The following is a 24184-nucleotide window of genomic DNA, read 5'->3' on the forward strand; positions in this document are numbered from 1 at the left end:
CTTTTAGGTTCTGCACAGATCTGAGTTGTGATAGAGTTTTTAATTTCTGTGACAAGATTCCATAGATGCCAATGTTCAACCATTTCCAGTCACCTGGAAATAAGCTGAAAGTAATAACTTAAAAAAGAGGTTAGAGTAAAACATATGTTATGGTTAACCCTTCCCTCACCCTTTGATCTAATAGGTTAAGGACATTTTGTACTTGTTCCTTTGGGCTGATAATAGTGCTGAAGGCATTTACATTTTAGAATGGGGATTTAAAATATATATAACAGCTGCTTTTTAAATAGAAAGTCTAATTATGCCTGTGACTGCATCAATTTTTGATTAGTATGCATACAAATCCCTGCTCTCCATGTGTACTCAAGCTGAGCTGTGGATCACTGGTGCTGGGTTTGAAGCACAAAGGATCAGCTGACAAAATGTATAGTTAGACCAAAGCAAAAAACAAAAACCAACAAACCAAAAATCTGTGTGTACTTTTTTTTATTTTTGTCTCTGAAATGCCTTTTTTTTTTTTTCCCCTTTTTCTCCCTTTTAGCTACACACAGACCTGGACCCTGGCAGCAGCAAAATCAAGTATATTCTGTCAGGAGATGGAGCTGGAACCATCTTTGTGATCAACGACAAGACTGGAGACATCCACGCCATGAAAAGGCTGGACCGGGAGGAGAAGGCTGAGTACACCCTGACAGCCCAGGCCGTGGACAGGGACACAAACCAGCCCCTGGAGCCCCCCTCAGAATTCATCATCAAGGTCCAGGACATCAATGACAACGCCCCTGAGTTTGTAGAGGGCCCCTACCACGCCACAGTGCCAGAAATGTCTGTAGTGGGTACGTATGTGTGAGCAGCCCAGGCCCTCCCTGCTCACAGCCTGGGCTCTGCCAGGAGGCTGTTGAGTTGGTGATGAATAATAAGGTATTTATTATGTTGTTAGCATTCATTTGCATATTTTCAAATCTTTTCTTGGCCAGAGCTTTCGTCTGCAGCACAATAGCCCAGTCCCTCAGTAGTAAGGAAATGATTAACAGCTGTATTAATGTCTCTTTGTCCAACAACACTTTAATGGGCTAAATTTATATTTCCCTTCTGACACTGCAGTTAGAGAATTGTTATTGAGAAGGATTTATCAAGATTTGCTCCAGCATGATGCTTTAATCCTATTGATATTTTGTTGATGTTTAATTATCTGTTTGTTGTTTTCCTACTCTTGCAGGGCATTGATACGTACTTATTTGTTTTCCTCTAAGTGCAACTGTAATCAGGCCAAAACATTGAAATGAAAGATGCTGTGTCTGGGAATTGATGGTTAGGCTGTAGAGTGGACTTAACCAATTAGCCACAGGATTTGCATGGATGATGGAAGGGAAAAGCAGAGAAAGCTGTGGAAAAAGATGGTGAAAAGGGAAATTAACTGTGTGAAAGCAGAAAAGAGAAAGGAGAAGAACATAATCTTCTTAATATATTTTACTTATATTTATTCATTTTGTCAGATTAGTGTGAATCTCTTTCTTCATGGATTAATATATTAGAATCTTTTCTGCATAGCTTGTCCCTGTGTGTGCAAGTGAGTGTCCTCAGAGAGGCAGATGTTGACACTCCCCAGGACCACATTGAGTGCAGCTCACCTTCAGCTGTCACTGAAACCAAAGGGAAGCAAACCCACCAAGCCAAGCCAAGAGAATCCATTTTAGGGCAATACAAAAATTCAGCATAAGCAAAGGCATCAAAATCTGGCCAAGAAATGCAGAGGAAGTTCTAATGCATTTTAGTGTTAGGTTGGGGATAATGTGCTTTTCAGTGATTTGTCTGCATCTGTCAAAGCAAGGTAATTGAAGGAGTGCCAAGGCACTTTGTGGAATAAAGCAACCTCCTATCACAGAGTTTCAAAAACACCACTCTCTCTTATTTAGCTAAAAAGAGGAGGAATGTGAGGAGCCAGAACATCCTCTCACTCCCAGCACAGAGAGTTCCACCAAGTCATTGTCAAATACAAGTTTGAGTGCTGACTGCATGGTCAAACCTGAGGCTTCATCTTTTAAATCAACTCTGCTCCAACACATTTTCAAATCTTCATTGTGCCAAAAATGATACGTGAATTTTTGAGCTTACATTTCAATCATTTTACTAAACCATAGCTTTTATATGTTGAGTTACTTTTAATTACACAGCAGCACAAACATAATATGGACCTGCTTTCAGAGGATATTTCAGCCAAGCTCCAGGTGAGCAAATGAGTTAATTAAATAAAATGAGAATAGAAAACCAAACCAAAACAAAACAGTGTGGGAGAAGGAGGAAGGAAAATTGAATGCTGTCACTCCTTATGTAAATAGAATTTATGTAGTATTCGAGGAGAAAAAAGATATCTTTAGGAAAAGATAAGATGGTTTCTGATCACAAAGCCTATATAAAAATATTTATATCTGTGCATATTTATATTCTGTGATAAAGACATGGCCTTTATGCAAGCAGTATTCACTGTAAAGAAGAGGAGAAAAAAAACCCCAAAACCGAAAATTTTGAGAAGAAGCTAATCAGGAGATGAAGAAAAATCTAATAAATTGTTACCATGAGGTTTAAAAGATGGTAAATGCAATGAGAGTAAGGGAATAAAAGAGAATAAAAGATGAAATATTAGTGAAAGAGAGGTAAAGTAAGAATGGAAAAAAAGTGAAGGAGGAGGGAAAATGTGAAGAAAGGTAATGAGAGATGAATTAAAAGTTAAAACTTCATCTAGGAAAACTATTATAGAGGATTGTAGCAGAAATGCCCAATGGCTGGATGTAGTTTAGGGAGTAGCAAAAGGGGCTGGCTCCACAGGAAAATGTTTCATCTGTTCCCCAAGCATCCTGGGGAAAAGAGAGACACTGAACTGCCTCTGCATGACAAAGTTCCACACTCTTGTGGTTTGCTAGGCTGCATGAAAGAGTTTTGTCCAAAAGCAAGTGTGTTCTAACAACAAAAATTGTTGCCATCACTAAAACAACCTGTGTGGTAGAGATTTGCAATAGATTGTCTGACAGGTCTGAGGTTTATTACTGTAACTCTGAGTTTTGCACATTTATCCCTTTGGATCCCTGGCCCTTCCAGCTGTTTTCCAGGACATTCCTAGGAGTGCAGATTTCCAAGGTGTTGCTCTACAGAAGCACCAACATGCACTCCTGCTCTTTTGTTGAGAAACAAAATTTTTTTTGTTGCTTCAAAACTCAGAGAATGTTCCTGACTGCATGACATGGGGCAGGAGTGAGTGTGAAGTCTCTGAAGCAGAGGCAGTGGAGTCTGTGTCTTAATCTCTGATGGAACCAAATGTCAAGGCTGGAAAGTGGAATATGAGAGTGTTACCCTTTATTAATGTTGTTGTTACTATTTCCTTCTGCTTTCTTCTCTTTACCCACAGGAAGCAACACCAAAAGATGAAGGAAAAGATCCTCTGTAAATTATTTCAGGTTTTTCAAAGCTTTTTTTAGTCCTCTTAAAATTAGACTAGATCTTCTGTAATGTTTACAAAAAAAAAAAAAACAACGTGTCTCCTTTCAGAGTTCAAGGAATTTTTATTTTCCCCCCACTAAGAGTATTTCACTTCCATTATCCACTTACTTAATTCCCTTAAAGAGATCTCCACCCACTGCCAATTTCTTGCCTTGACTTTGGTACAACACAGACATCACTAGGCAGTGTTCTTCCTCAGGATAAAACAAAGTTCTGCTGAACCTTTTCTTTCCTCAAAATGCTTATATCAATTTTCTGCTCTGAAACAGAAGAGGAACTCATATGCTCTCTATATATAGTGCTTATGTAATGAGGATGCAGTACAAGGCATTTTATTTTTGGGTCTCAGGGGAAGGCAATGCATGAAATGCAGATGAAGGCTTTAACCTTTCATTGTTCTAAGGTTCTAACACGATGCAGTTTTTCTAATAGATGCCTTAGACCTGGTCTTATGTTCCTGGCTAGAGGAGATGTATTATAGGAATGTCAGGTGTTATTTTGACTGTCTAGAACTGGAATGAAACACCATGGGGATCTGAAAACCAGCTTCAAACTGACAGAGAGCAGGTTTAGATTAGAAATGAGGAAGGAATTGTTCCCTGGCAGGGTGGGCAGGCCCTGGCACAGGGTGCCCAGAGCAGCTGGGGCTGCCCCTGGATCCCTGGCAGTGCCCAAGGCCAGGTTGGACACTGGGGCTGGGAGCAGCCTGGGACAGTGGGAGATGTCCCTGCCATGGCTGGGGTGGCACTGGATGATCTTTAGGGCCCCTTCCACCCCAGTTCTGAGATTCTGTCCCTTCCTGCAGTGTGTGCCAGCCCATGAGGGGCTCTGTGTGTGTGCCAGCATCCAAGAGCTGCACATGGCCATGGCGTCCCCTGCTTGGTTTCTACTCTGTGTTTGGTGCTCTCTGGAAAATCCTGCTTCCCTGCTGAAACAAAAGGATTTGCATGGCTCTCCTCCCACTCCTGGTGCACAGAGGATCAGTATTACCCGGAGCTCTCTCTGGGAGGAGTGCTGCTCACTTCTCAGCTGTCTGTGCAGAACACACTCCCACACAGGCGCTCGCTGCCGGCCGCGCCACTGCGCTCAGAGTTATTCTGAAATCATTTCTCTCTCTCTCTCTGAGCAAAGACACCAGCATGTTCCAGAAAAAAAAAAAAAAAGTTTTGAGAACAAAACTGAATTTTTTTTTACTGTAATTCCCACATAATCTACCATAGCAAGGCCTGCTCCCCACCTCCAAAAGTGATGAATTTGCTTGTGAAAGCTAATAGTGTATATGGAGAATATGTTCTCTGCTGAAACTGTGCACTTTAATCTGTTAATTATGGTATTAATTTTCTTAAAGAATCAAAGATCAAAAAGTGAAATCTGTGGAATTACTTCGTTATGGCAAGTATTACAAATAGGAAATAATTTAATTTTTTCTGTAAATCTTGTTTAATCACTTTTAAGCCTAAAAGGGCACGCTAGGGTAGAAACTCAGTTAAAACCTTAAAAAAAAAAAAAAAAAAGGATTTATCTGTGCTTCTGGGAGTAAGAACCCCAAGATTCTATTTTTTTCCCTCCCCATTTGACTGTGAGCTCTGTATCTATGCCTGCAACGAAGACAGAATATTATGTAAATGAATGAGCAAGCTTAGAAGATCCATAAGGGTAATTGGAACGAGTTCTGTAGCTTATTTAAAGAAAAAAGAAAGAAAAGAGGAAAAAAACCTGCCCATACCTTCCCTTGAGCATGTTCTGTTTCTGTGTTACCTTCTCAGCTACACACAGATTCACGAATTCCCCAAAACTCATGCAGGGGTGGTAGTGGAGCCAAAGTGGCTATTGCCTCCTGACAGCAGAGTTTTTTCAGGAGAGGAATGAGGAGTGAAATCTCTTGATTTTGCTCTCAGTGAAGCTGAGAGTGTTTAGACAGCGAGTGTCATGTTGGAAGACAGGAGACGACTGAAGCAGAGTGACAAACGTGTTGGTGAAATAAAAAAGGACACAGATGGAAAAAGAACAAAAGCCATAAGGGAAGAGAATTTTCTCATAGTTTGCCTGAATTAAGGTAAACAGGAAAACTTTAATAATTTCCAAATATTAAGGCTTCTCCTGACAGTCATAAAAAAAATACACACAGTGGAATTCAGTCTGACATTGCTCTAGAAGTGCTTTTGCCTTTGCCACTTGGAAATTGTAACAATATGGAAAAGCTTAGAATAATAATACTTTTTGTCCTTCCATGAAAGGTCTTAGGCTTTCAGTTGAGTCAGAATATCAGTTTTCAGTTTTGGCACAAACACATCTACTTAGGAATGTTTTCCCTTGAATCAAGGTTTGCCCTTGATTACACCACTGCAGATAAGAAATTCTATCATCTTTTTTTTTTTTAAATGAGCAGAGTTCTTTAGTCCTGCCAGGTGTACTAGGACCTAGTGCAGCTTTGTTTTCCAGTTCTCCCAGAGATATTCACTCTCTTCCACTTACAAATTGTTTGCAGAAGGACAAAATCTGCTCCATATGAATTCAACACTCAAGGTCTGATGTGAATAGTGATAAAATAACTTGACAAATCAGAAAGTTGTGACAAAAACCTGACCTGAAATGTCATCAAGATCAACCACACTGTCCTGCTGGGGTTTTTATCATTGATTTTTAAGGCACTGAGCATGACTGTTAAATCAATGATAGTTTGTCACAAAACTGTGGAGTGAGGGGTCAAGTACACATTAGCCCAAAGGGTAAATGCATAGGCAGTGCAGAAGCTAAAGGAAAAAACAGCAGATGTTGTAAAATATGGCAACAGTGTAACAGCTGTTAAAAAAAAAAGTATATTTTTGTGTTGTCTTGTTCCTCCATTTGTTCCTGTTGTGCATAATTATATACAGGAGCTGTGGTATCGAGGAGTTTTATGTGAGATTTCTTTGGTGAGTGTGTGTGTGTGTTTAAAATGGTCACACACAACCTTCAGGAAGGGCTCAGGACTTTCAACACCAGGGCTGGCTGGCTGTTCCTTAACCTGACTGGCTGTTGAGCCTTGAGGAAACACAGTTCTGAGCATGTGCTGCTATTTTTGTACTTTTATTTCTCATGAAGTCCGATCAAAAATGTCATTTTCTTTCTTACCACTCTTAAATGCTCATTATGAGCTCGAGGACCATGATAAAATTAATATTCTTTAGGGGTTTATAGGCTGATCCTTTCGTTATCCCCCTCTATATTGCTCTATTGCACTAAACCAGTTAATTGACAATACAGAATTACTGAAATCTGTGGGATTGCTCCAAGCAGTTTGTACCAATGGCAGGAAATACTTGAGTGTTGAGGTTCTGAAGGCACTGTCTGGTTCTTAGGAGCAAGGCCTGACTTTCCTGTGCAAGGTGTGGAGTTACTGATGTGTGCTGGTTCCTGAGACAAACACTGCTTTTCTTCCTCTCCATTCACTGCCAGCAATTTGTCACAAATTGTCCTTTTTTTGCACACATGAATTCCCTTGGCACGAAGGAAAGTTGTGCAGATGACACGAAGAGAAGATAAACTCTGCAGGGAAAATCTGCTGGGATCAGAACTGAGGACATAGATCCTTATGGAGTTCTTCCAAATGGAGAAATTCATCTTTCCATGATGTTCCTGTTTTGGGATGAGGACAGACAGACAGAGCTGTCAGATGTTGATCATGTGATGGCAGAGCAGAGGAAATTTAGGCAATCTTAGGGGAATGTCCTGTGTACCTACAAGACTCTGTCCTACTGTGGTTCTTCCTCTTGACTCCTAATCACAAACATCTTGTGCTTGCTGCAGATATTCTGCTTCTGAAATCCTTTGTGGTCGCCTCCATTTGTACATATCAAATGTGTCATTGTGTTTGTGTTCTGTGGCTGTGTGAAAATAAGTCTCTGACTCAGGTTTCTGATGCATTCTCTTCTGGTTACAAGTTTAAATCTATTCTCAGCATGGATTTTTCACAATTTCCCCATATGTAAAATTTTGAAGGAAAAAAAAAAAAGATGCTTCAAGGCGTGGTATGGTTTGGTTTTGCAGGCTTTGAAGTTGTGTTATCTCATTTTTCTAAGCAGCTTGGCTGGTGATATGAGCCCATTTGCTGGCCAGGGGATGATGCCTAAGTGGAAAACAGAGGGATGAGAGGAAGTAGAGCAGCACAGGTTCCTGCCAGACTGATGCTCTGTGAAATGCCACAGAGCTGGTCTGGAGCATAATCTCACCTTTCTCACTCACAGAAAATATAGACAAAGTCTCACCACAAAAGGTAGAAAGTTCAAGGTCAGAAAAATAAGTTCAATGTGGTAATATTGGCACAGAAACTTTGATTGCTGTAATTTCTATTCCTCTGCTAGCATCAAGACTTGGCTTTGGAACATCAGGGACCAATACTCCTAAAATTCTTCATTAGTGGCCTGTGTCAGGCATCTCTCTGATGGACACACTTGATATTTGCCAAAATGAGATGCAATTCAGAATCCTTTGTTTTTCTCTGGCACAGGTCATTCCCCACCCTGCCCTGAGCTGCCACTTCTGTCTTTGGTTAAGTGCTGAATCTGCAGCTCTTGTTTTTCTGTGAGAACAGCTCACAACTGCCCGTGGAGCTGCTGTCAGCAGGGCTTCCTCTGGAGCCAGCCCTGGAGCTGCTGGGCAGCTGATTCAGCTGTGCCCCTCCCTGGGGCCCAGAAGGGCTCTGCTGCCATTTGCTGGCCCTGCAGTGGCCTGGGGGACAATATTTCAGCCCCTGCTTTTGCACCCTGGGTTACAGCTGCTGGCACTCCAGGCTTTGCTCTCCCAAACAAAGCCAGCAGAGCATCAAAGCTGAGAGATGATATCAGCCACTTTGTGTTCTCACCACACAAAGTCATAAATGAAAGAATTTCTGCAGTAAACAGCCTAGGTTGCTTTATTATTTATTTCTATTTTTTTTAAAATACACCTGAGCATAACCTGAAACTTCCATTGGAATCAACAAGACTTACAGTACCATTTTTTTTCTGCTTGGTAATACAGTGTACAGTGATCATCCAATTTTACTGCCTTTGCCTGGGGACCTTGCAGAATGAATGCTGATGAAATAGTCAATTGATTAGAGACAAGCAGTCTTTCAAAAAGTCCTGAACAGAAGAGGAGCTATTTCCCACTTCTCTCACAAATATCAATTAATATTCTATAGCGAGGGCGATATCTAAAGGGAGAATAAAAAAATAGCATGAAAGAAAAACATAATTCTTTAAGCCAAACATAAAATATATTTTACCCTTCTGCTGTTGCCTGTGATGTTTCAAACCGTGTACTAATCCTAACAAACAGCCACCCAGGGGAATTTGCAAAGGAATACCTGCAGGCTCTCTAATGGCACCATCTCATAAGTTGTAGCAAGAAAGAACTGCCAGCCTTAAAGCTGAAAAGGAAGAAGGTCCCTTCTTGTTAGATCCACACAGGTAAACCCAGGTAACATCAGCCAGCATAATTGCCAGGGAGGAATCCACATCCCTAAATCTGAATATGTATTCCCGTTGTAAACTATCCCTGATTCCAAAATGTTATGTTAAAGAGGCAGCATCAGAGTTCCAAAACAATTAGTTTATGCAGGCAAGAAATGGTGAAATATGCAGCTGATTAGAATTCCCAGGCACGCTTCCCCCAGCCTCATTATACAGCTGTGAGTGAGGAGCAGGGCTGCCAGCCCGCCCCGCTCCCTGCCTGCTCACACTCCTCTTCCTCCAGGCACAGCCAGCTCCTCTCATACTTCTGCAGGCACACATTTGCATACAATATGTTTTTCCCATTTCCCTCACATGATAAGAAGCCCTTTAAACGGCACATGAGCAATCTGCACAAACATTGTTGTGCTGCATGTGGCAGCTCATGCGTTTGTGCAGAGGTTTTGACTCAAGCATGTACTGCACGACATTAACATTCTTTCAGGGTTTCATTAGCCTCCTAAAGGATCTACTCCAGCACTGAGAAATGTGTAACATTTGGGAGAAGCAGCCTGGATACCTCTTCTGCTTATGGAGATAAACATCATTTAGTGTGTCAAAGGCATGAAAGGATTATTTTCCTGTTGGAACCAAGAAACAGCTTCTTGCATTTTCTGCGTGGTACTACATAATTTATTATAGACCAAACGGTTAGATTCTTCCAGATTCTTTCATCTAGCCAGATTTTTAGGTGCTAAAACCTTTGGTTTACATTCTTTTGTTAGATTACCAATTCTTTAGGGCAGCATCTGCCATTTCCTATTGGTCTGTAAAGTACTGAAAATCTCTTTCTGTGCATTTCAGTGAGATTACAGTCAACTACTTATATAAAACAAAGTGGCAAAATAAGCAAGCAATGTTTTGTCACTCGTGTTTAATGTCAAAAACAAAACATGAGCTGTATCAGTTGCAGTTTATTTCAGAAAGTGTTGACAGGTGTCTGTATGATTATATAAATGCACACAGGTGCTTAGACAGAGATATACATGAGAGGAAATGGCCTTAAGGTGTTCCAGGGCAGGCTCAGGTGGGCATCAGCAGGAATTTGCCCATGGAAAGGGTGCTCAGGCCTTGGCAGGGGCTGCCCAGGGAGCTTGGGAGTGCCCATCCCTGCAGGTGTCCCAGGAAGGGCTGGGGGTGGCACTCAGGGCTCTGGGGACAAGGTGGGCATTGGGCACAGCTGGGACTCCATGGGCTGGGAGGGATTTTCCAACATCAATGGTTCTATGATTCTGGGATTCTATGATGGAATTTAATATAAACAAACCAGAAATTCTTGCAGAGTTCTCCTTGTCCTGTTTGGTGGAGTGTCAGCTTCACCTGCCTGCCATTCCTGCAGGGCTGGAATTAGAGACTGGGGTGGCCTGTTCTGGGGACAGCCACAGAAGAGAGGACTCACAGGGCTGAAGTTTATTCATTCACATTAGCTGGCCAATTTCATTTCTGTTCCCCTCTGGTCAGCCAAACCAGGAGGATTCCAGGAGAAGATGATTCTCTCTTCCTCCCTCAGGTAGAGCAGGCAGCTGGTGCAGCAAGGTGTCTAATTTAGCCAGTTGAGCCTAAAACTGAGTTGTGTGAATAACCCTCTTTTCCTTCTTCCTTACCTTAATCATCATAAACAAGATCATGACAGCATCACACTATTTCACTACTTAGAGTCAAATAAATTACAGCTGGGAAAGACAAATTACCCTATTAGTTAATCTTCCTGTCTTTCCAGGGTTTTCCCTTAGAATACATTATTCCAGCATCCTGTGCCAGAGAGTGAACTCTTCACTGAGGAGGATTCTGTTATTTCCCTTGGGAAGTTATTCCTCCTTGTGCAATTTCTCATTGCAAGGAAGCTTTTGGTGTTGTTTTTCTCTTTGCAGAAGATAAAGAAAAGTCTTGTATCTGTGTATTGATGTGGTTCTCATCACCGACATACCAGTATTACACCTGTACCATACACAAATTTTCTTTCTCATTTCTGCCTCTAGAAATGATTGCATATTGGATTCTGCCATGGAAAAGTCAGAATGCATGCTGGCCTTCCTGTATCTCCAGCATGGCAAGCACAAGTTGCCCATTTTTCCCCCCAGTGGAGTGTTCTGACCTGCATCTCTGTCTCTGCTCAGGGTGTCATCTATTGCCTCATTCATTAAGGGTCCACTGGACACTTAAAGAGCAGAATTTTTAATTTTTTCATGCTTTCCTCTAAGTGTGGGGAGATGTGGAACAGTCCCCCAATCCCTCTGTCATCTGTTCCCAGAGCATCCCTTGACATTTTCATGGTTCTGAGGCCCTGTGGGCTCTGTAGGTCAGGCAGCAGCAGCAGCATGTGCTGGCAGCATTGCTTCCAGGGGGGAATCTCCCTCCTCTCCTCACAGAATCATGAACTCATGGAATTCCTGGGTTGGGAAGGAGCCTCAAGGATCATTGAGTCCAACAAGCTCCTTGTCTCTCTTCTGTTTGTCTTTGTCTTTCCTGGCTCTTGGAGTCTCTGGGAGAGAACCTTCCTGCCCTGTGGGATCTGACCCACACATTGGACTCCTGGAGCTTTGGCAATGAAGTAAATAATAATAATAATAATAATAATAATAATAATAATAATAATAATAATAACAACAACAACAACAACAACAACAACAACAACAAAAATAATAATAATAATAATATAATATGGGTGCAGAAGGTAGGGCTGAAATAATTGCATCTGATCTGCAGAAGAACATTAAACACTTGTGCAACATCCCCACAATTTGTGTGTGTATGTACCTATAGATCTGCATGAACAGCAAGATATGCAATGATATTTTATGTGGGTAATTTGCATATGTTAACAAGTTGTGTAGTGCTTTAAGCAGATTCCTGTTTCGTATACATTTTCTTTATTTGGTTAGTGAAACCTCTAATTCATAGGCTTTGTGTTTAGAAATGGTCTCATGCAATAAAGCAGGATGATAAGGCTTAAAACTGTGTCTTTGCATTTAAAAAAATGAGCAACAATGGAAAACAAATATGAATAAGTTCCTTCAGCTTCGAGGCAGTCATAATTTACATGTCAAGAAGTTATGCAGGTTTTTATGAGATTATTGCAGTTTTATTCAATAAAAAATTGTTACCATGACAACAACTGTCATGCTACCTGTGAGATTATAGCAAAGAAGGACAGTGAAGAAAAGGCTTCATTTTGGAAAGAATGCTTATCTGACCTGCTGGCTACAAACAATGCTTTGTGGGAGCACCCCTGGCTGCAGGGCTTCCATCAGCCCAACTCCAAAGCCAGCTGAAGGATTGAAGCCCAGGATGTTCTTAGGGAAACAAAAGAGTTGGCCAATAACGGCGAGGCTTTGTCATGCAAATCCTCTCCTAATACCCCATCGGGCTGGTAATCAGATCTTCAGAATGAAATGGAGAATTCACCCTGTCAAGATTTGGGAAGATTAGGAGAGAAGGAATGAGTGAGACCAAAAAGGGCATCAGGAAAGGGAAAAAAAAAAAAAAAAAATCCCCAGAAGTCCCTGGGAAGATGAGACAACATGGTCCCACCAGGTTTCATTATGGTCATGTTATTTATTTTTACCAGCCATTACCATCTTTCAACAAAATGGTTGTTCACTGAATATGGATTCATGTAAATTCCTGGCACCAACTATGCATTACCTCCTCTAGAACATTCAAATTTGATTTTTTGGAATTTTTTTTTCTCCCAGTAGGCACATTTCACTGCCACACCAAAAGAATTTGCTTTCCTACTCCCCGTGGCAGCATATGCATTTTTCTTTCTGACTAATGTGCAGAATCTGTACCCTGACTTGCACATAAAACCACAGCCAAAACAACAGAAAAGCACTAGCTGAGTGCACACATCTTATTTTTTATGATGGTTTTTAATCTTAGTTTGCCAGCAAACACAGGCTTTCTCACCTAGCCATATAAAAATAGTCCTGTTGTTAATTGTGTCTCTGATTGCTGGCCTGTTGTAAAGACAGAGTAAAACAATCAGCAATGGTTAAAGCACATTAGAAGTGTTCATTAATTAAAAGCTGTTGAATCTCTGAGCAGTCTGTATTTATGGTGGGCAAATCCATATTTAAGGTTCATTACCATTGCAAAAGTGTACCTGAGGAAAAAACACACAAAGTTTTTCAACAGAACACCTGAAAATTTGCCTCATCTCTCAAGAAAAAAAAAAAAAAAGAGTTTGGTTTACATAAGGCAGCATTAGGTACATAAAGCAAAAAGAAACAGTGATTATGTTGTTGGGCCAGATTATATAAAACTGCAATATTATTGCAATTAGGACAGCAGTGACTTGGACTACAATAGTGGCTTTCTTATAAAAATGGCACCATTTCAAATTTATGGTCTCTGGCTAAATGAGTTTGTTGTAGCATTGACAAAGCAACAAACACAAGCCAAATGCAGTCAAAATTAAACACAAACAGAAACCTTAGCAGTTTATTTGCTGAGCAGAACCCAGAATGTTGTTTTTCCAAGAGCATTTACCTAATAAATGCCCTTCCCTGCATTCTTACAGCTTTTTCAATGTGAAATTTTTACTTTAAAACTTTAAGTGCATTATTCTTGTAAAAAATATTTATGTACATGTAGTATATAACGGCAGTGTCAGTAATGGATTAAAATCCTGCTTAAATATTGGTAATGCAAAGCTTGGAGATTCTGGTGTGGAGGTTGGCTGAAGAACAGCCATGGTGACTGTGAGCTCCTTTTTTCTGCATTGCTTTTCACCATCAGGAATCTCTCAGCTCTCCAAACCTTCTTTTTGCCCAGGTTCTGTCACCTGTGGGAGTGAGATTGGTGAACTCTGAGCACATTGCAGGGGAACCAGGGCAGCATTGACTTAGCAACATCACCTGCAGCTGCAGAGGGGACAGGGCTTGCTCCTAAATGTACTGAACAACATAATGTGGCCTGTTTCACACCTGCAGGAAATTTGATTCAAGGCATAAAGCGAAAAAAAAAAAAATCAAATTAAAGGTGATAAAATTTAAACTATGCCAAGGCTTAGCTAATTTCAGCAGTGGAAGCAATTTCTTTAATTTCTGTTTCATGATCGCTCACATCTTCCCTAAACAGTTTTCATCAGTAAGATTGTTGGGAGCAAATGACTGGATTTGACAGGCCTCAGAAATGTGGGATGGTCTGGAATGAAGTGCTGAGTGGCAGAAAGTGGCTGGGGAAGAAACGGATTTCTGGGAGGCAGGAGAATATTTCAGTTGTCCATTCCCTTCTTTAATTTTATTGGGTCAGATTATAATCACACTTCAAGGGACCTGCAAGGGAAAGAAAAAGAAGATGCCTTTCCCCCTGCCTTTTGTGTACGGGAAATACTGACACACATATCATCCATGTATTTTTAATACATTTATAAACTTCAGTTGAACTTGGGGTCTCAATAAGTGATTAAATTATATCTCAAGAAGAAAACCTTGGTAGCTTAGTATCAGGACTGGAAGCAAAGTTAGATACTGCTTAACTCTTTTTATTGGGGTGTATTCAACTTTAGTGTCTAATGAGCACTTAGTGCTTATCAAAGAATCAGCATATCCATTCAAGTCTGGGAATCTTGAAATAAATATCTATAGAAAGTCTTCAGGAATTGTCAAGTGAAGTAAGATAAGAATAGAAATTATATATCAAATCTTTCTAAACAAGCAATGTAATTATTTCTGAAGGCCTTTGAAATGAGAGCCAGCTAGGAAAATCAAACACAATCTCCAAGAAGTCAACAGTTTTATTTCTTTATTTTCCTTTGTATATAAAATATATAATGGAAACAAAATGAAACAGTCTTGATAAAATACTCCAAGTAAAATGTTAACTTTGTGATGAGCCTTATCTTTTTCCAGCCCTGTCCCATTGTATGATGTTCTGCACAAACGTCTTCTGTCTTAGGAGATTACAAACCACCAGTTTTATGATAGCAGCCAGAGAAAGGAGCACATCACCTGCTGCATCTGCCTGAATCCAGCTGGGGGAAGCTCTGAGCCTGCATTCATGGCTGGTGGCACCCTGGCACAGCAGCCCTGGGCTGCAGGGAGCCTGGAGATGTGCTGGGATGTGCTGGGATGGTGGGGCTCAGAGAGGGGAGATGTACTCCAGAGAGGGGAGTACAGCTGGGCTGAGGGATGGTTGTGTGTGGGAGCAGCAGAGAGAGCCCTGCTAATGGGTGTGAGTACAAAAGGTGAACTTCAACAAGTCCAGCAGAACTTCAGGGGGGAAATGATGCCTCAGGTTTGAGCTTTTACATTTTTCAGACTCTGTGCTGCTTTAGTGTGTGGGTCTGGGTTCATATCAGGGCATGGTGACTCTGTGCACAGAGCAGGGAGACAAAAGAATTCCTGCTCCAGCTGGGCACCAAGGACAAATGATCCAAATCTCAGCCCAGGAGCACAAACCCCGTGGGCTGGAGAGAGAAAAACAAGCAGGGTGGGAGTGCCTGGGCTAAAGCTGGGCTGGGACAATGAACTGCAAGGTGCAAATGGAGCAGAGCTGATCCCAGGGAGAGACCCCAGGAGCTCTCGTGCATTTTGGGGCCATTTTGGTTCATCTTGGGTGCAGCCCTGGCTGGGCTCTGGTGCTGCCCAAGGATCCACTGAGGCCTTCTAATAAATCCCTGCTTTACTCTGTAACTCCATCTAGTCTCTGTTCTAGAGCAGCCTTCTCAAGGCATCAAACACGTGAGACAATCCCACCAGCCACAGCTCCTCAAGCCCTGTAACTCCTGTGGCCAAGCCACCACGGGGCCTTTTGTCCCTCTCCTCCTGACACATCTCCACTCGAGCTTCCTGCAAACCCCTGACTGTTGTTCCCTGTTTCCTGCAGCCTCTCAGGGTGTCCAGGGCTGCTCCCCCTCCTCTCTCCACTGAAGGAGGGCATTGAGGGTATCTCCTGCAGGCTGAGGCTGCTGGACTTGCCACAGGGCTGGGCACCACAAGTGTCACCTGTCCCCTTTATCATTTCCACTCACAGCTGTCAGGAGCTGTCTGTTACTCTCTGGTTGCTGTCACCGGGCAGACAATAAATTTCTGATGTTAATTCCTTACAAACTAACCACCAAGCTGAGGAGAAACTCCATTTCTCAGGCCCTGTGACAGGTTAAAAACGATTCTGTTAAAGGTTAGGTGTGAGATCACCTTTCAGCATCAAATTCAGTTGAGCTTCAAACATGAACAGTTTGTGTATTTATAAAACAGGTTTAGTGAGCATCTGTCATGGAGAGATGTGACATAATATTCCTTTTCCATGGCATGGGCACAGCTGCAGGACTCCTCTGGCCCCTGCTGAGCCCAGGAGGGATGCTGGGGGAACACTTTGCCTCCCTTTGCTGATATTCTCCCCTGTAAGAATGGGTAAATTTGCATAAACAATAAAAGACCAATACTGGCCAAAGCCATTTTTTTCTTTAGTGAGATGTATTTCTGCCACCCACATTGCCTTCACTGAGAATGATCCCACTAGTTCCACGTGGCAAACCTGCCACAATCTTTCTAACTTGGAGGTGACTTAGAGACATAAAAATGAGAATGTTTAGTGCCTACACTTCTGTGCAAGAGAGCAAGCCAGTGAATCAGTGATTCACAGAGCATCCTGACTTGGAAGGAGCCCCTAAGGATCATGGAATCCTGCCCTGTGCCTGAGAGTGTTGTCCAGTGCTCTTCCTTCAGGATTAAATGATACCTGTTACCATTCTGGGAGGTCTTACAAGTCCATTTTATTCTCTGTTAAAAGAAGAGGAAAACAGATCTTTCATTGAAGTGGTATAAAACAGAAGTGCCTCCTGCAACTCATCGAGACCTTCAGTGGCAATTGTGGAAAAAGAAAAAATATAAAGAAAAAACCTGCCACAACGGCAGTCCCTGCAGAACCTGTGCTCCCTAGGAGAGGTGCTCTCCATCCTCCCAAAGCCAGCCCCACAGCTTGCCCTGGTCTTTGAGGTGCCCAGGTGAGAGAGAGTGAAATGGCAGCTCTTGGGTCATATGCAAATTGTATCTGGATGTGCAAACATTCCTCTAAAGAATTTACATGTGCTGTAACCCACAGAACTGCCAGGCAGGGAGAGAGGAAAAGGGAGCACAGGGTAAGGACCAAGGCTGTGCCAAAGGGATCTCCTTCTCCTTCCCTCTGCTCTGCTCTCCTGAAGGGCCATGGGATCAGGAGTCACAGCACACACACAGAAGGAACAGGAGGCTATTTTTATTAGCATATCCAGAAAGGGTGATTTTTTTGGTGGATGCTGTAATTATTCTCCTTTCTGAACATAATTCAGCCCTTAACCTTTCTCCTTCTCCTGCTTTCTCTCCCTCTGTAGATATTGTCTTTATTGTCAGCCTAATTAACGCCATCATACTTTAATGTCAGCCAAAAAAACCCTCTCTGCAGCAACCTTAATGCAACCAACCAAATTTCATTCCATTTTTCTTCTTACAGAAATGGCAAGTGCTATGTTGTCTAAGAAATAAAAAGGGGTAATTTCCTCTTTTTTTTTCCCCTATTTATTTTTGTCAGAGTATGGAATTTATAACTCTGGCTGAACAATGGCCCCCTGAGTGGCAGAGACTCATTTCAGAGACAATTGGTGTTGTCCCAACTCTGTCACTGTGGCCACATCAAATCATTATCATGGCTGCAAGCCAAGGGAAGAAAAAAAGAACCCTTTTTATTATTGTTTTTCTATCTGGTCGCTGTAACTTGGCAAAGTTCTTTCGAATGTGAATTTGCAAGTCTTAAATGCAACATATTATACTGTATCATTAACCTTGTGTTTTGTATCCCTTTGATATGATTCCTTTGCAAATGCTTGAAGACTACACAGATCTATTGGGTAGCTTTAAATGCATTCCACAAAGAAACTTTAAATAATACAGATACTGAAAGGGCTTTTATTTTACCCAGAAATTCAGGCTGCTGGCACACATCAGCTGGAAGGAAAATGTTTTGTTTCTGTTCCACAAGTAATACTTTAACCTGTTACTGATATTTTTCCTTCTTTTATTATTGTTATACAGCTCCCAAGGAAATGAATTTTTGTTTCAGATTAGTTTTTGAATAAGATATGCAAATTTCTAGTGAGTGTAAACACTAATTGTGTGTATTCTTTCTATTTAGGCACCTTTGTTACTAAAGTAACAGCTACAGATGCAGATGATCCAGTGTATGGAAACAGTGCCAAGCTGGTTTACAGCATTCTGGAAGGACAGCCTTACTTTTCTATTGAGCCCCACACAGGTAGGTGACTCTGCACAGCACCCCCTGGCTCAGCAAATCACCTCAGCTTCCTCCAGGGGAGGCTCAGACTGGGAATTGGGGAAGATTTCTTCATGGAAAGAGTTGTGTAGCACTGGCACAGCTGCCCAGGCAGGGGTGGGGAGTGCCCACCCTGGAGGGATTTAAAGCTGTGTGGTGTGGCACCTGGGGCCATGGACAAGGTGGGCTTGGCACTGCTGGGGAATGCTTGGGGTTGAGGTTGGAGAGGCTTTTTCCAACCTGGAGTAATTCTCTGGTAGTATTTGCAGAGGGGACCATCCCCTGCCTCCTGGATCAGGAGTGGTGTGGGCAGCAGGGGCAGGGAGGTCATTCTTCACCTGTTCTTGGCACTGCTGAGGGCACACCTGGAGTGATGTGTCCAGTCTGGCCCCTCAGCTTGGGAAGGACATTGGGATGCTTGAACATGGCCAGAGGGGCTGGGAGCACAAACCCTGTGAGGAACCCCTGAGGGAGCTGGGGCTGCTCAGCCTGGAGAAAAGGAGACCCAGGGCTGCCCCCATCACTCTCACAGCTCCTGAAAGGTGCCTGTGCTCAGCTGGGGCTGGGCTCTGTCTCCAGCAGCACTGACAGAACCAGAGCACACAGCCTCCAGCTGTGCCAAGGGAAATTCAGGTTGGATAGCAGGGAAAAGTTTATAACAGAAAGGGTGATAAAGTTCTGGAATGTTCTGCCCAGGGAGGTGGTGGAGTCCCCATCCCTGGGTGTGTTTGACAAAGCCTGGATGTGGCACTGGGTGCCAGGGTTTGGTTGATGGGTTGGGGCTGGGTTGGACTCGATGGTCTTGAAGGTCTCTTCCACATTGGGGATTCTGTGAAATCTGTGAATCTCCTCACCCAGGTGTAACTCAGGTCTCACTCATGTTCCTGAGCTTGGTCTCAGGGAAAAACACAGGGAAACCAGGGATTAATGGTGGTGGGGTGGTGGTGATGGCAATGTCCCAGAGGTCACTGGAGCACTGAGGGCAGAGGAGGAGCTGTGTGACACAACTGCTCAGGGAATGCAGGGCTTGGCCTGAGGGCTTTGGGGAGCACAATGTAATGTCCAGTATGAATCTACAGCATGCAGTTTAGCTTGGGAATTTCAGTGAATATATTTTATGTTTTCATTGAAAATTCTTTTTCTTTCTTGATTGGTTGGATCAATTTGGGGAGAGAAAGAGCATCAATCATGAGTGTTGCTGTGAAGTTTCATTAGCATGCTTTTAGGGTGGCTTTATTTCTCTGTGGTTTTGTAGTCTTGAAAGCCATCTGAAAGAAGTGCCAATAAATCCATTCCCTCTCGTTTTCTGTATGTTGGTTGTCCATACAGCAAATTAATTTAGTTATGTCTAAAAAGCAAGTTTTAAGGTGATTTGATCATATTTCTAATATTCTGTCATCTGTTACTAGGAATCCTTTTTAATCATAGTGAGTGAAGCAGCTGTGATCTCCTAAGGAGAAGAAAAATAAAACTCTTTTTAAAACATATCCACCTGAATTTATACAGCTGCAGAGCAGTAAAACAGGAGTACAAATTCTTGTCCTTGTGCAGAGAACAAAACTGTAAAATAAATGCTCAGAGGAAGGATTAAAGGATGATTTTGATAGATTAAGTGAACAAGGTTTTCTCATCAACATCAAACATAGTGCTCCTGTAATCTTTAAAAACTGGAATTTCTTGATATCTTTCTGATGAAATTGCATGGAAAATTTATTTCCCATTCCTAGAAATGCCCTAACTTGATGGGACTTTATGTAAATAGTGTGCATCAATAAATATTAATGGATTAGTCCAAAGTGGATTTTTCTGGTTGAAGGACAGCTATCCTAAATGTGAGAGGGATCTCTGGAATGTGATTCAGCCTTTTATTTTTACACTGCATGTAAAATTGAGTTTTACAGAGAAAAATTCTAGCACAGTACAATGGAAAAAGAGCAGCTTGTTCCAAAAAAAAGTGTGTTAAGAAAGTGTTTAGCAGTGAAGGTCCTTAGTTCCTGTGGCTCATTTGTCACAATCAAATGGAAATATAACTCTGAACAGACCTCTGGCCCTCAAGTATCTAAATATACTGTTTGGTTTCTTAAATATTACAAATTATTGCATGCAGTAATGACTGGTGTGAGCTGTCTTAATTAGAGGGGAATTGACTGTAGGGTTTTTCTCAGTCTCTGCTTGGGAAAGTCAGTGCCTTAGCATGGGAACACGTCAGCTTCCCTAAAGGAGCTGAGAAGTGCATTCTCCACCTACACAGAAGATTTTCTTTCACAGAAAAATGGCCTGAAAGAAATAATCCAAATGTTAAAAAATACTTCATTTTACTTAGTTTTCTTATTTGTATTGCATTAATCCCTAATGCTGAATCCAAAGAAGTAACTATTCCTCACCTAGGAAAGTGATTCCTGTTACCCTGAAAGCCAGAGAGAGCTCCAAAGCTTTTGGTGAACCTGGAAATCAGGGTTTTCCTCCTGTTTCACTGGCATTAATTCCCCCCTCCTCCCTTCATTTCCAGCTACAAGTACTCCTTTGCAGAGCAGCTCAGTTACCATGAAAATGACATCTTGGTGTCTAAGGGGAATTCATTGACAAAGAATTCAACTGTGGCCACAGTCCCTGAGTGGCTTCATCTTATGGAGCTGCTTCTGAGTGAATAAATGGTTTCAGATCCCCCATTTTTCTAGATCTGTGGAGGACTTCAATTATGTTCTTTAATTCACTGCAACTGGCTGAGTCCCTGTGCTGAGGCTCTTCCCTGTTTCTTTGCCCTTCATCTGTAGTGGAATCACCATCCTGCTCTCACCAAACAGCACACTCTGGTTTGTTCAGGGTATATAAAATATAAATCTACATGAAAGTTTGTTCATTAATCAAACCAGATGCAGGTAGTTATGTAGAAACATCTGCAGGGTGAAAAAAAGTGCTGTAAACCAAAATGTCCAAAGCAAATACGAAGTGTGCAGATGTTTGTTTCTTTCTCTTTGTCCAATGTTTGCAATGTGAACCAGCACAACCCTCAGCAGCTGAGCCAGGAAAACACATTATCTTGTAGTCCTCAGGACCCTCAGGGCAGGGATTGCTGTGGGAAGGTGTTTGGGTACTGTTGTGACAATGCACAAATTAAAGCAGAGCAGGTCTAGTAGTGTTTCACCCCAAATAAATCAAACCTGAGGATGATCCTCCAAGGCTGGCACATATTTTAGGGTCTGAGTGTTGTTTGGGATTTTTTGGGGGTGTGAGAGCTGTGTGTGTACAGCTGCATTTGTGTGTGTACAGCTGCATTTTCTCTGTGGTTACACTTCATTAGTGCCCTGATAAGTTGAAAGCCTTTTCAGATAATTTGAAGCAGAATTGTTTCTGAACATAGACATTGTGTCTTCCCCTAAATGGAATCAGCATTTCAAGAAATGGGCTGTGTGAGAGAGATCCACTTCAGAATGTAAATGTTTTCTGTCATTCATAGGAGTGTATCAAGTGTTATCAAAAGAATAGCTACTGAGAGCTGATCTGTTTACAGTTTTTCTGGATTACTGGCCTTTTATCATGTTTCTTAGAAACCAAGAGTAAATGTAGATTTGTGCAGGGCAGCACTGTCTGTAATTTCTGATTTTCCTGGCTCAGGGGAAGGATTGTCTGACCTTCCTTCTTGGTTTATGTGGCATGAGGAGAGTGAACCATGAGGAAGGGTTCCAACCACGCCTCCTGATTGCTCTGCCCCTGTACCCAGGGCAAAAAGAGAGAGCAGAGGAGCAGGGTGTGGCTTTGTGCCTGTGCTAAGGAGGGGCTGTCACACCTGAGGGCAGATGGGAGGGGAGCAGGGGTTTGCTCTCCTGCAGTTTTGGCTCCTCCTGCCTTGGCAGGAGCTGGATGTGCCCATACCTGAATCACTCTCAGCTGGAACCCACATTGCTCAACCTCCTCCTCACTGAAACAATTCCATAATGCTGGACACAAAGAAACAAGTGCTGGTCAGTGACCCATAAAACAATAATTTTCCATTACCTGAGATGAAAAATGCATATATTGCTGCAGTTCCAGTTTGCAAGTTCTTCTGTAAGAGTTATAGACACATGAAAGGAGGCAATTTGGAAGTTATTTTACACTGAGTGCTCTGAATGTGGCTTAGGGTAAATGCTTTTTTGATGGCTTGTTCTGAATATTTTTTGCTTTTTGTAGGTGAATTTTATTATGACCACTGGTTTGTTGGATAGAGGCTGGACATAATTAATGCATGACAAAGATACAGGTTTAGATTTTTTTTTTTTTCTGTGAGCACCAAAACTTGCAATGTGATGGCATCAGATTAGTAACAAACCTCATGGTGGGCTGAAATATATTCCTTACACCATTATGGTTCCATCTCAGTGAGTGATGCCAGGCTCCCTGCCTGGGGTGTTTTATTTATAAAGGCACAGGAGCTGTATGGATTCTCTCATAATCTGAATGATGACAATACCAATGCTGGGAAAGGGGGCTCCTTAAGACTGCTAAAAGTAGCTGGAGTACACTTCTCACTTTTAAGCTTTTTCAAGGATATTAAATCATGACTGTCAGCTTTAAAATAAGATTATCATAATGAAAAGTAATATGAAGTGACACTGTGTTCTACAATATAGGCATGGCAGAGGAAATACATTTTCAGCTGTGTCTGACTTATTTACATTTCACATGAACTTAAATAATGTCACTCCTACACATACCTGAAATATAGTTACACAAAGAAGGCAAATTACAGCAAAGCCCTACTGCACTGGGAAGCACGTGGGATTGGTGGAGCACAAACACTTAATTTGACTGGAAAAGAACAGCTTTAAGCACTGCCTTCTTGGGTATGGGCATTGGTGCAGAGCCAAGGCTCAAGGAGCAAAACTGGGATGGATGGAAGAGTCAGCAGAGCCAGAAAGATGAAGACTCTTCTAATAGAATGTGGATATCTTTGGAGAGTGGATAATTGGGGGGTTTTCCCCAATACCTGGTTTCACTTTCAGCTGGAAGAGCACTTTTTTTAATTTAGTCTGTGGACCTCTCTGGCCCACAGTGTTGAATCCCTGAAATCAGACCATAAATGAATAGGCCTGGGAGGAATGGAAACTTCACCCAGCAGAAGCCAGGTTTGAATCTTTTATTTTAATTTGCAGTCTTGCCTCCATTCAGACCTTTTAACAGAGTCCAGCAGAATGGAAACAGGTGAGGGAGCAAGAGGGAATAAACCAGCACCTTCTCAGTTACAGAGATGGTTGTGAGGTTCAGGCTGTTTCTTCTGTCTGGTTGTTAATGTCCAGTTCACCCCCAGTGGTACAGGGTGCTCTCTGAATGTTGTGTGTAGGGCTGATAAGAGCTGTCATCATAAAAAATCCCCACTGCTGAGATACTGAGGAAAAGTTCAAAGCAGGGTAGCTGAGGTCAGGAGAACATTACTTATAATGAAAGATTGATTGAACTAAATTTGTATAAACTGGATCAGAGGTGATTAAAGGAGGATATGAAATCACTGCACAAATATTTGAGAGGTGTTAATAAAGGAGAGACATGGGGACTGTTTTTGTAATTACTCATGATACAATGACAAGGAAGGAAGCACTTGAGGCTGGAGAGAAATGGGGAAACAGTTTTGGTCCAGGAAGGAGTCTGCTGCTGTAAGGGGAAAGTAATGAGCTGCTAGGAACAGAACTCACTTGTGTTCAACAGAGCCTTCCTAAATAGTTCAGCCTCTAAATACTTTAGATCTAAACCCTCATGGGATTAGTGTAGAGAAAGTACTTGTTAGACATGAGTCAGAGTGTGGATTGAGCTGCTGCTTTCCAGCTCATTTTATTGACTGCTGCTGCTGCCATGGCTGTGCCAGTTACTGCAGATTTCAAGTGAAGTAAACTCCTAACTGAAGTCATAGAAAGAGGCATGAGCTGGGATGGGTGGGTGTTGCTCTGCTTTAGCAGGAGGGGTGTAGAAACTCCTTCTCATGGAATTGT

General features: G+C 42.0%; 1 protein-coding gene across 5 annotated transcripts in view; it reads left to right on the forward strand.

Annotated features, from left to right (window-relative positions):
- CDH8 (cadherin 8) overlaps window positions 1-24184 on the forward strand; it is a 160073-nt gene that overhangs the window by 56390 nt on the left and 79499 nt on the right. For 4 of the 5 annotated variants that reach the window (XR_009487930.1, XM_059856979.1, XM_059856980.1 and 1 more), the window contains 2 exons: window positions 542-836; window positions 18084-18203. Coding sequence is in view for 3 of the 5 variants with exons in the window: in XM_059856979.1 (XP_059712962.1) it covers window positions 542-836; window positions 18084-18203 (415 nt within the window). In the remaining 2 variants the exon portion in view is untranslated. Of the gene's footprint in view, window positions 1-541; window positions 837-18083; window positions 18204-24184 lie in introns of those variants that run through there. The other variant, XM_059856983.1, reaches the window with a different exon arrangement.

This window comes from Haemorhous mexicanus, chromosome 12, assembly GCF_027477595.1.
Source record: "Haemorhous mexicanus isolate bHaeMex1 chromosome 12, bHaeMex1.pri, whole genome shotgun sequence".
Lineage (NCBI taxonomy): Eukaryota > Metazoa > Chordata > Aves > Passeriformes > Fringillidae > Haemorhous > Haemorhous mexicanus.